We start from the raw sequence: 12,138 nt of genomic DNA, 5'->3' as shown, positions 1-12,138 counted from the left end.
TTATTAAGGGAAGTGTGAGCTATACATTAATAAATAACAATGTATTATATTATTACAACTACTGCTCCTCACAACATCTGGGCCTAACCTGCCTCATTAGTTATTGTGAGGCTTAAATGAAATAACCCATTGTGTCTACTGTCCTGTGCTCCTTGAAAGGAAAACAGGATACAAACAGTATAAATAACAACAACAACAACAACAACACAGGATTGGTAGCAGAGAACAACCAGGGGTGCCTAATACTCAAAACATTGCCAAAATTAAGCGGCATAGACAGGAACATTCAGAGCCCTACATAAGGGCAGGTTTAAAAGAATTTTTAAATATACTGTTGTTATTATTGTTGCTGTTCTGATTTAATACTGTGTCAAAACATAGAGGACAAAATCCCACTTTTTTGAATAATTGTAACTGCACAAAGAAGAAATCAATTTAATATTTAGCCAAAGCACCAGATTTTTTTAAAAGGCTTTAACAGCACATAAATCCACACACCAAGCAACAAAAAGATGTCCAGTGTATCAGTGAACCTGGCTCCAACAGAACAAAACAAGAATTAGCAATCCAGGCAAGTTGTTTTTGTTGCAATGGGCATATACAAGTTGTTCAACCTTTACTAAACATGAAAATGTGAAATTCTGCCAAGACAACACATCTCTAGTTTTCATGCACAGGAAAAAGGCAGGTCATCTTGTTAAGGATATTCTAGAAGGATATTTTTGAAATTCTAAGGTTTGCCAGATTTTGATGGAGGAAAGCAAAAAGGAGATCACTACTGACACTATATCACGTGGGGTGGATTATCTACATGCATATTGCAATAGGCTAAGAAAGCATCCTAATTCAGCAAAGAACAGAACTTCTGGTTAGAGGAAGAATCTGAGAAACTCGGCAGTAACAGTTTGTTACAATATCTGCAAATAGTAAGAGCTAAACCAAAAAATAAATCAATAAACGTCTGGCTATTTTTTTCTCCTAATGAGCACCAGAGGCACTCGTTATAGGGACAGAATGTATGACATATGAAAGCTTACCTTTTGCTAATTCTGTAATGTGCAGTCTCCAAGACTCCCGTTATGGGGTTTGAAATGGTGGCTCGCCTCAGCTGTGAAGCGAACCAATCAGAATAGTTGAATTACAATGTATATCTCGCATCACATCCATCCGACCATTCAGAACCCCATGTTGGAGCACAGGCTCCAGTAGGGTTCCTGTCCCTTAGGATAATATGCATATGGGCAGTGTAGTATCTTGCCAAGCGGATACTACCCTTTTCGTAACATATAAGTACAAGAATGCAACTCACCTGTACCTGAAGCAGCAGGCTACTCCTTATAATTACTGAAACCACAGTAAAAATCAGGACTAAGAATTGGACAAAGCCATCTACTTTATTTATAAGTTCAAACCTGAAAGTTCCCTGTACATATTTGATATATGTATTGCAGTTATGTCTGTGTTAACCTAGGTTTACCTGTGTGTGGCTTAAGGCAAGGCTGGTCTACCTGCCAAAACTGGGATCACTCTTGATCCCCCCAGTAGCTAACACAGACTGGAAGCACAGAGTGTGAAACCATGCTTTTATCCTCCTGACAACTCTTGGACACCCTTTAATTTCTCAGAGGAAAAGTAGTGGGTGCTGTGAGCCCAAGCTAAACTAAGGCCTGGTACAGACAGGCCCTCAGTGATGCCCTCGTCACGTGCTAAGGTTGCCTCAGGGTGGAGCGCCCACATGCCTCGTGACCCTAACATGTGGCAGCGGCATAACAGAGGCACCCTGTATACACGGTCGCAGCCATTGTTACGTAAGCACTGCATGGTGCCTGCATGGTGCCATGCAGTGCTTACGTAATGAGTGTGCCAATGGTGCACTTGTTATGCCGCCCCTGCAGCATAAAAAGAACCCGCTTTTTGCAGGTTCTTTTTCCGCCGGAGGGAAGCCGTACGGTTTGGTGGCTGCGACTTCCCTCTGGTGGAGAAACAGGCAGTGGTAGGCTGCCGTTTTTGGCGGACTGTACCGCTCCTAAGGAGGAGTTAGCCAGAGTGCAGGTGAGGGTTGTGTGAGGCTATGTCAGAGTGCTTCTCCAGAGAAGCCTCAATGAAAGGTTCTCCATGAGACCCTTCTGAATGAACAATTTGTAGCCCGTGTATTGATACTGAACATGCCGCACTTATTCAGAAACACATCTACTTATAGACTGGTGCTGACAAAGCAATACATGAGACACATGAGCTCCTTTCAAAATAGCAGGGAAAGTGAGTAGTCACCCCTGCAGCACAACAGAGGCATTTGAGCACTGGTTCTCAAAGAAAGGGACAGCTTCTTGTCAACCTGTTGACAGAAGAGAGGGTTATCTCCCTCAGACCTGGTGCTGAGGAGATATAATCTGGATCTCTATATATCATCTTTCTTGCTTCACTGGCAAGCGCCTTAGGTGGGCCATCACTGGCCTACAAAGTCTTTCAAGTTTCTATACTGTCTTCTGTTTCCAAAAATCAAATTATCCTATATGCATAACATGGATAAGCTGCTTTTATTTAAAGTATCATGCAAGAGTGGGCACCGTTTGGCAGCTGGGTGCTTCATGAGCCTCAGGAGATTTTGGAAACCTATTCCCCCACTCTAGAAAAAACCTGGGCTTTTGTCCCCCACCCTATTTCTATTACAGACAGGGAGAACTGTACTGACCCCTTTATGAATCCTGCCCTTTAAATCCAGGGTTACTTAATTTCTTTCAAGAGCTTGGACTATCTATAAGGTGACTGCAAAATGCATAGATAAACCACATGTTACACACCACAATAACTACTGCACAGGGGAATATAAAAATATATGACTATCTATCACTGTGAGATACAGTGACTCAGAACTGCATCTGCCCTTATAATTTACCTTTCCAACAGTAATGTGGAAGAAAAACAGCAGTAGCAGCAAAACATTCATGCAGAGGTGGTTCGTGTATAGTGTAAAGATCCTGAATTCCTGCTGCCTTCAGGATTGCCTTCCAAAACAAGGCACACAAAGGTTCAACCCTGTTAAACGGCAGGGAGAACTGACACACAGAAAGCCTAGGTTGGATTATCACTTCTGTATGACCTGTTCTGACAGGCGGTGCCACACCTGCTACCTATTGTGCTGTTTACTGCAATACACCAAGGACTGAATTTAGGAGCTCTGCAGATAAATCATGAGCTCTAACCCTGAGCTAAACCAAAGGTCTACATTAATGACACAGAGAAGATGTTTTATTATAGAATTACCAAAAGCAAGGCACACTGCTGCAAAACAAGAGCTGGGAAGGGGAATCTGTGCATTGGTAGCATCATTTAAAATATATGGACAGTTTAGATTCTTTACCCTTGGTTTTGCAAGCTCTTTGACAGTTTCTATTTCTTCATCGGAAATTATTTCTAGGAAGCGAACAATACGAGGACGGTCCCACTCATCCTCTTGCTTGACAGGTCCCAGTATATACCTAGGATTCCTATTTCCATCAGAATAACGGCAAAAAAGTTTCTTCTGTCTTCTAGGAGTCTACAAGTTTTAAATAAAAGATTAAATGTTATTAAACAAATACATGCATATCAGACAGGCAAAAAATAGCTAGCAATACTGGTACTGGATTATGAACATTTTAAGAATACATATGTTTATTACCATTTTGAGACCTTCTCCACGGCACAACATTTCATATTTCTGTCTCTCCGGCAGATAATCTTTTGACTTTTTCTGACTTTTAGTTTCTTTTCCTGTCTTTTCATCTGTTTCGGCAATAGATTTGTTCGCTTCTTTTTCTTTTTCTTTAGACATTATATATTCAAAGTATTTCAAATTGCCATTTGCTCGCTGATGCTCTGGCTCTATGAAAATAAAGAAAAAGAAAATGTACACAAAATTTCTTAACTGCGGAGTGTGTTTTCCAAAAGCCTACTTTTTCTAACAACTTTTATATTGCTTTTCATGACAATTTTTACATTTAAGACAAATGATTAAATCTGTATATACCAAAATGTAATCCCTAAAGTTGGCCATTTCAGTCAGGAGCCATTCCTATTCTCATTGTTAAAAAGAACAACTCAGATACTCAATATGATACACTTCTCTTTGTTGTTGCTTCCTATGTGAGCCTTCCCATCCAAAAAACTCAACAAGATCCAAAATGAACATTTCCTGAAATGACTGTAAGATTTTAACTTTGAAAGGGCTCTACAACTGCTCAGAGAAAGGATAGTTTTAAATTATGACTAGGACAATCCTATGGATGTCCACTCAGAAGTAAATCCCAGCAAGTTCAGTGGAACTCATTTCCAGTGTGAATAGGATTATAGCCTTAAAAAATAAACTTGTACTCAGAAACTAAACTACTAGGAAAAATATCCTTTGAGCCACAGAGATTACTATGTATGCAAAACACTGATTATGGAGGTGAGATTTTTACGAAAAAGTAACAATGCAGTGTAAAGAACATATTTACAAGCTCTAACCCTGTGCTAAACCAAAGGTTTAGGATAATCCCATAACTACAAAAGTAGAAACCTTTGGTACCTTCTGTTTAAGAGTCCTGAAGAGCCCCACATTTCTAAACCTAGAATTTTGACAATTATGTTTTATTACAGTTGACAAAACACAAAACCAATATGTCAGTCAGAAAGCAATGTTACAAAAAACAGCAATAAAAATTTCATCCCGCTCCTAAAATATGTTGCACTAGCAGTTATGCATCCAGAAAAGGTTGTATCAACTAGGGCATTATAAGCAACTCAGAAAAGATACGTATGTGTGTTTGCTATAGGCAGATCAGATTTAGTAGCTGAGATATTTTCGGATGACGTGCTAGAAAGTCAGAACCTAATGATAAGAGAGTGAACCTAAGAAATGATAACAAACGTCACTTCTTTAGAAAATCTGAAACAAAGAATAAAATATGTCTTTACACTTAAGTATTTTTAGAACACGTCAATGATGTAATGCAGTGATTTTCAAATGGTATGGCGGGACCCCCAGGGAGGGCAGAAGAGTTGCTCAAGGGGGCATGAGACACTGAGGCCCTAATCTCTCCTCCTCCTCCCATTTTTTTAATGTGTAAAATTTACACATATTGAGTTAAATATTCAATTTTCTAAAATAAAACTGTTCTAATTTGAACAATGCTATTTCCTTATAAAATGTTAAAATATGAATGTGCAAATGTTATTATTATTATTATTAACCTTTATTTATGAAGCGCTGTAAATTTACACAGCGCTGTACATACAATCTTTTTAGTTAGACGGTTCCCTGCCCTTGGGCTTACAATCTAAAAAGACATGACACAGAAGGAGAAGAGAGTGGAGGAGGGAAAGGGTAAGAGGTCCAGCAGTTCCTTTCTACCTCCAAGGCCTGGACCAAGGCAGATGGACTGGAGGGAGGGCTTGGGTTCTTAATGGATGGTTAATCATTTTCAAGGGAAAAAACATACTCTCAAGTAGGATAATGCATATACAGTACATACCAATACAGGAAATGGCTTGATAAACAGAAAAAAAAAGAACACCAAATAGCAAGCGACAATTATGCAATGGTAAGTGACAATTATGCAATGCCTGGGAAGGCTACTCTGAACAGGATGGTTTTCAACTCCGTTTTGAAGCTGGTTAAAGAAGTGATGGCTCTTGCTTGTGGGGGAAGAAGGTTCCAGGAGTGGGGGGCAGCAAGTGAAAAGGGGAGAATCCAGGATGGGGCAGAGGAAATCCTGGGCTGAGACAGCAGACCTTGACTACCAGAACGGAGGGCCCTGGTGGGAAGGTGAGGAGAAAGAAGGTCTGATAAGTAAGGAGGGGCCAGTCCATGGAGGGCTTTAAACGTCGACAGCAGGAGCTTGTACTGAATACGGAAAGGGAGGGGGAGCCAGTGAAGGGATGCCAACACAGGAGAGATGTGGTCAGAGCGGTGGGTGGAAGTGCTAATGCGTGCAGCTGAATGCTGAACATAGATTAAAGGTGGAGGTGAGAAAGAGGAAGCCCAGCCAGGAGGACGTTACAGTAATCCAGTCGTGAGATCACTAGGGCATGGATCAGGATCTTGGCAGTAGAGGCGGAGAGATATGGTCGGATTTTGGCAATATTGTACACAAAGAATCTACAAGCCTTGGCTGTGGTCTGGATCTGGGGGATACACGACAGAGAAGAGTCAAAGATAAAACCAAGACTGCGGGCTTGCTGGACTGGTTGAATAGAAATGTTGTTCACAGAGACAGAAAAGGAGCGTTGAAGGGTGGGCTTAGGAAGAAAGACAAGAACATTAAACAAACAAAATATTTTTGTTCATATATTATGTTGAGTGCAGCGCACAACATCCACATGTAGGTGTAAAGGAGGTCACAAGGGCAAAAGGTTTGAAAACCACTGCTATAATATTTAGTAGCAATGCAGATCACAATAGAAGCCAAAGAACAACAACAACAAATGTAACAGAATAGAATGTGAAAGGGGCAATGTTTTGATACTGGCCTTCTGAAGTCTCCCTCTCTTCCTCTCCTTTTCCACACTCATTGAAGCAACATAAGAGAAGCAATGACAGTCCTTAGGACTTAGTACAGTAGGACCTCAGGTTTTAGATTCTGGACACTGCTCCCTAGAACTCAAACCACACTGTGGTACTTCCCAGGGGCACACCATGCCACACTTTTCCTGCTTTGAAAGTCTGAAAGAGGAGGAAGTCTAGGGAGGCCTCGAGGCCAGGAGTAGACACACACAGGGGAATTGGAGGGATCAGTGGGGGCTGCAAAAGATCTCCCAAATGGTTACATCTGGTCCACGGGCCACACAATTGCCACCTTTGCTCCAGGACTTGTTGCAAACTCAATCATGGGTGCTTCGAAAAGCATCTGATCAAAAGGCATTATTCTGCTTTTTCTTCCTTGGTGGATTCTTTGTAAAAGCAAAAAAGATGGACAAAATAGCAAGAAGCCATTGGAAGGTTAAATACAGAAAGCAATGCTGGCAAAACTCCAGTAAAATTTTATTAATGAAACAAGCCATGTATCCCAATATGCTACCAACAATATATCACGGTCTATATGGCTCATCTATTGCTAATGGATCACATTTAAAACTGGATTTGTTTCAAGTGCCCAGAAAAGTTAATAAAACTGACCCATTTTGGAGCTAATGAGGGATGTGTTGTGTCTACCAATTCCTACCTGAAACTATGCTTTCTGCTACATTGAAAGTAAACGATAAATCTGAGTTGAGTTTGTATTAAGAAGATATTTTATCCTTTACAATTGGAACCCCAGGTACCTCCAGCAGTGCTGCATTTTCACTGCAAAGGATAAGATTTTATGCAGCACAAAATAATTATTCCTAGCTTTTTGGTAAAAGTAATAATTGAACATAATAAGCCAGATAAAAATAGTCTGGAACAAAAATCTGAAATTGTGACATACTGGTATTATACATGATAATAACATACCCAGCTCAAGTAGCCGCTTTGTAAGCATCATTGCTTTGTCTAGATCCCCCTGTTGGTAAACAGCATAACTCAAGTAGTCTAGAACAGAAACTCTGTCTATGGAAGATGAAACCTCTCCATCATCAAGCTGTTTCAGAGCTTGCTCCATCCACAGTTCAGTGTGGTAGTAATCTGCTTCAGTGTAAGCAATTTTGCCCAACTCAAAACAATCTTCAGCTGTTAGAAAAGTCTTGTGCTTCACTCCTATGGGAAACAAGAAACCCCTTATAATTGTTCATATTTGTAGAAACGTACTGATTTTTTTTCTAAATCTGTACTGCTTAGTTTTTCCTCATTCCGTAATGATGAACCCGTACAGAAAGGCCAAAATAAAGCTGCTTTGGATCACTTTGGAGGTATGCTGTTTAAATGATGCATGCATCCTAAGAGGCCAGAAGTCACGCCAAAACCATGCTCCACTCCTAAGGACTGGAGCGCAGCTTTGGCACAGCTTTTGGCCTGTTAAGATGTATGTATCATTTAAACAGCATACTTCCAAAGTGACCCAAAACTGCTTTAGTTTGACCTGTCTGTATGGGCCCATAGAAACATTTAAATAAAAAAGATGTTGCATCCAATATACAGACTTTTACTTGGAGTTTACTACAACAGTACAGAGAGAGGGAGGGAGAAACATTGTTCAAATGCAACATCAAACTGTAGCGGATGCAGTAAAAACGAACTTCTCCTCTCATACACATTTGGCCCTCCATGTTTGCAAGGGTTAGAGAAACAAGACCTGAGAATGTGGAAAAACCGTGAATAACTCCCACCCCAACACAGAAGCCAGTTAAAGGGAGGGATGGGCAGCGAAGAGGAGCCGGAGCGCATGCTCTCCCCCCCCTTCCCTTTAACTGGCTCCCTGTCCCTTTCCCAACCAGACTGCTGCCTGTGCCGCCCTGGCAGCAATCCAGCTGGGAAAAGGTCATGGGGGAAGGAAGGCTCCTCTCCCCATTCCCGACCGGATTGCCAACTTCCCAGACAGACCTGGCTCACGCACCCTTCCCAACTTCTCTGTCCTGGGCTTTTTTCCAAGGGGAAGAGGCCAGGAGGGAGGAGGAAGAGGAGTGCCCGCACTTGCGGCCTTGACCTTGTGAATAAGAAAACTGCGAGTGTCAAAGCTGTGAATGTGGAGGGCCGACTATACTCATCTTCACTTACTTTCTCCTTCTTTAGTGCAAACTTTAACATTGTATCAAACCCCAGAAAACTATGGCTTGTGCGTGCCCTCTTAAGAAGAATAACAAACCACAGTTTCGAGTTACTTTGCTATTTTTATTTGGAAGACAAGCAAAAACCCATAGCCTGACAGTTTGGATGCAGCTGCAAGCTATAGTTTATGCTAAAAATTGTAGAATACAATGGGAAAAGGGAGGAGGAAAGTGGACTATGTGAGCACAGGATTAGTTCCCATAGTAACAAATCATTTATGCATGATCTAGCTCGTTCTCTCAGAAAAACCCACCTACATAGGCTTTCTGTAGCTTTTTTTCCATAAAAGAGTTCTCTTTATACTTACAAGTTTTCTCAAATCCTTACCTGGAAGATTTCCCCTAGAGAGGGTATCTGTATCTAAATTATATGTATCCTGGAGCCGTAAGAGAGCTTTGGCAGCACCTGTTTGATCTTCATCATTAGGGAAATATTGGCGTTGAATAGTCATGTTGGAAATAAACCCTAATGATAAAAAATATATATTTATATTCCTCAGTTCATCTACACAAATTTCCATCCTATTCCACTACAGCCAGTCTGCCACCTACTATCTTCTTGGGTCCTACTAGTTTATTTTTGTTTGTGGCCTTATTTTCTGTCTCAGACGACACCCCCCTCCCCAAAGCAGCCAGAAGCAGTACAGAGAGCATGCTGAGCCAAGAAAAGCCAGCACAAAAAGGAGCGGCAAAAAGCTGGTCCTGCCAGCAGCCCATTCAGGACCACAGCAATGGCCTGTTTGGGGCCACATAAGTGGCTCGCTTTGAGAGCAGGCCATGAGGTTGCTACAGCTGCCACCGGCCTTTAGACACTCCTTTCGGCCAGTCTGCTTCACCCCACAGCAAAGTATTAGCCTGTTGGGGTATTACAGTTTCCATTACTTATTGCTCTGGATGCTAACTAGGATTTTAGTTTACTAGAGTAAAATGGGTTAATGTATCCTATATAGAGTTTTCATATCCAGGAGTAGCCATGTTGACTATACAACAAAATACAGTAATATCCAAAATCCACAAACGAGCCATAGTTTTATTGGGCCAACCAAAATGCACAAAATACATTATACAAACTTTTGAAACTGCACTGGCTTCTTCATCAGGTAAACATGTTAAAAACCATACAGGAGAAGGTGGAGGGAAATGATGATGCATCACAGAGTCACTGGCCTACATTTTGTCAAGATGTTGACAAAATATAGGCTTGCAACTCTAACATTCTTATTTTTTTCCTTCTCCTGTATAATTTTCAACACCTTTACCTGTTGAAAAGCCAGTGGAACTTCATCTTTGTGCATTTTTGGTTGGCTCAATAAAGATATTTCTGTTTTGTGGCTTTGGGGTGTTATTGTATTTTGATATATGTAGTTTGTGTTAACCGTTCCCAAATATATTTTTCTACTTCATCAGTATCTATTTCAGCTACCTAATGAGAATATATATTTTCTGAACTCAGAGAATCAAACTCTATGCCTTGATTTTAAAGCATCATGTGTGGATTCAACATCATTTCTTCCCACATCTGCAAGAAGTATATTTGGTGCAGTGTTGCAACTCTACTCTACTCTTGTAATTTGCTGGTTCATGGGTCATTTTATTATCTACTACCCTGCACTAGATTTCAATATCCCAGCCATTCTTGTAGACTAGAAAAACACCTACCATCAGACATATCCTTAAGCACCAAATTCTCCAGTTCACTCCACTCTGTGTTAAGTCTCTTCATTAGCTTGAATGCATTCACAGGATGTCCCAAGAATCCCTCTGGGTCCTTTGTTGCAGTGTCTGTCAGCTTATCCAACTTCTCTGCCCACCTGGAGAAAGAAAAAGCAAGATAAGTTATTATCAGTGGACTCATTCACACAGTGATAAGGTTGGCTTGGATTATTTCAAGCTCTTAAATGGTAGAATTGTTTTAAAATTTAGCACATTAAAAACAATTAGTCTTTCTTTGAAAGGCTGGAAACTGTTTATGGATTTTTTGAGCAACAAGAAATCTAGCAATGTAATAATCTGTGGCTATGGTTAATTAGTAATTTTAGTATAATTATTTAGTTGGATCTGTAATGATAAAAATAATATTGTTTTCTTTGCACTGGAATCAGGATTAGGTGGGTCAGAGCTCTGCTGTGTATTAGTCATGCATCTTTTTTTCTTTTCTTTTTTTCTTCTTTCCATTTCTTTATCTTTGATTGTATATTAGTTTGATTATAAATCAGATTGTTCATGCTAAAAATTAATCTCAAAAAGCCCCAACAAGTAGACTTCCACAGTTCCTCTGGTTAATACATTTATTAAAATAATAGCCTGAAGTTATTTAGACTAGAGTGGAAGTAAAGTATAGTAAGGCTTATGTTTATCTTTTATTATCCACAGTACATATTTGACTTTGGACTTGTTACAGCCAATATTCTTTTATTCTTACTTCCATAAAGGCTACATATGGCCTAAAGGCAATTTTTATGCACTTAGGGTGGAGTTACCAGTAAAAATATTAGTATTCAAGCCACTACATACTTCTTAATCTGTTCCAGCTTGCTCTCTTCTGCTTTGATGTAGTCTTTCAGTGAAGTCACCAGGTCTTTTTCAGTATTAATCAAGTCAGTCATGTGTCCTAAAAATAGTTTAATGCAATCATTACATCTATGGTTACTGTTATATAGTTTTATAAATTAAGTGTGAAAACCAAGAAAAGGAACTATGCAAAACATTTATAGTTACTTTGCCCACCCCAAGATTTGCAAAATGGTGCCAGGCAAAGGTTTCTCCCTATTGTGGATGTTTGAAATAAATATTCATTCATTTTGCCACATAAGGTGATAGCGTCATGTAGTGGTTTGAGATTAAATCTACCCCTAAGAATTTGGATTTTCCCAAAAATTACGTTTTCAATATGATTTTACAATGCATTAAGAGTTTCTGGTAGTATTGCCTTCTGAAGCACAAAATGGGTGATTTCATGTAACACAAAAAGCCATGGACTCTATCTTGTTATGTATAAGAAGCATGCTGGTGCATGTCACTCATTCTTGCAGCAGGAGAAGCTTACACAACTGTTGTGTGAACAGAGCCAGCTCCTCTTTTCTGAACAAACAAACTAGGAATAAATGTTGGATTTTTGGTGTTTGAAGTGAAACAAAACACAGAAGGCTACAGCTACACATTTTGTGTAGCCTCTCCCACTGTTTGTTGCAAGCAACAGTGATAGAATAAAGTGTACCAGTGTGACACCTGTACATACCAAATCAGGGTTGCCATGGATTCCTGGGTAGACATATCCATTATGGGTAACCACTCAGAAATAGGTTTAGAACTTGATGCTGATTAATAAGCTGATAGTCTGAGACATAGGCCTGTTACAGACAGCCAAAATAAAGCTGTTTCGAGTCACAGTGGAGGTATGGTGTTTCAATGATGCATGCGTCCTAAGAGTCC

The 12,138-nt window shown here is 40.1% G+C and overlaps 1 protein-coding gene across 4 annotated transcripts in view; it reads right to left on the bottom strand.

Annotated features, from left to right (window-relative positions):
- Nucleotides 1–12,138, bottom strand: part of LOC149318745 (prolyl 4-hydroxylase subunit alpha-1) — a 51,769-nt gene that overhangs the window by 24,475 nt on the left and 15,156 nt on the right. For 2 of the 4 annotated variants that reach the window (XM_089510389.1, XM_089510390.1), the window contains exons 3-9: nt 11,221–11,317; nt 10,366–10,517; nt 9,035–9,172; nt 7,457–7,699; nt 3,662–3,864; nt 3,362–3,538; nt 1,038–1,108 (exon numbers count right to left, since the gene is read on the bottom strand). In XM_089510389.1, coding sequence (XP_089366515.1) covers nt 1,038–1,108; nt 3,362–3,538; nt 3,662–3,864; nt 7,457–7,699; nt 9,035–9,172; nt 10,366–10,517; nt 11,221–11,317 — 1,081 coding nt within the window. The remainder of the gene's footprint in view (nt 1–1,037; nt 1,109–3,361; nt 3,539–3,661; nt 3,865–7,456; nt 7,700–9,034; nt 9,173–10,365; nt 10,518–11,220; nt 11,318–12,138) is intronic. The other 2 variants (XR_016280085.1, XM_089510388.1) reach the window with 1 other exon arrangement.

The sequence above is a fragment of the Sceloporus occidentalis genome, unplaced genomic scaffold, assembly GCF_023333645.1.
Source record: "Sceloporus occidentalis isolate IW3139 unplaced genomic scaffold, rSceOcc1.0.p SCAF_2, whole genome shotgun sequence".
NCBI lineage: Eukaryota > Metazoa > Chordata > Lepidosauria > Squamata > Phrynosomatidae > Sceloporus > Sceloporus occidentalis.
This window is presented reverse-complemented; position numbering and strand designations above follow the sequence as displayed.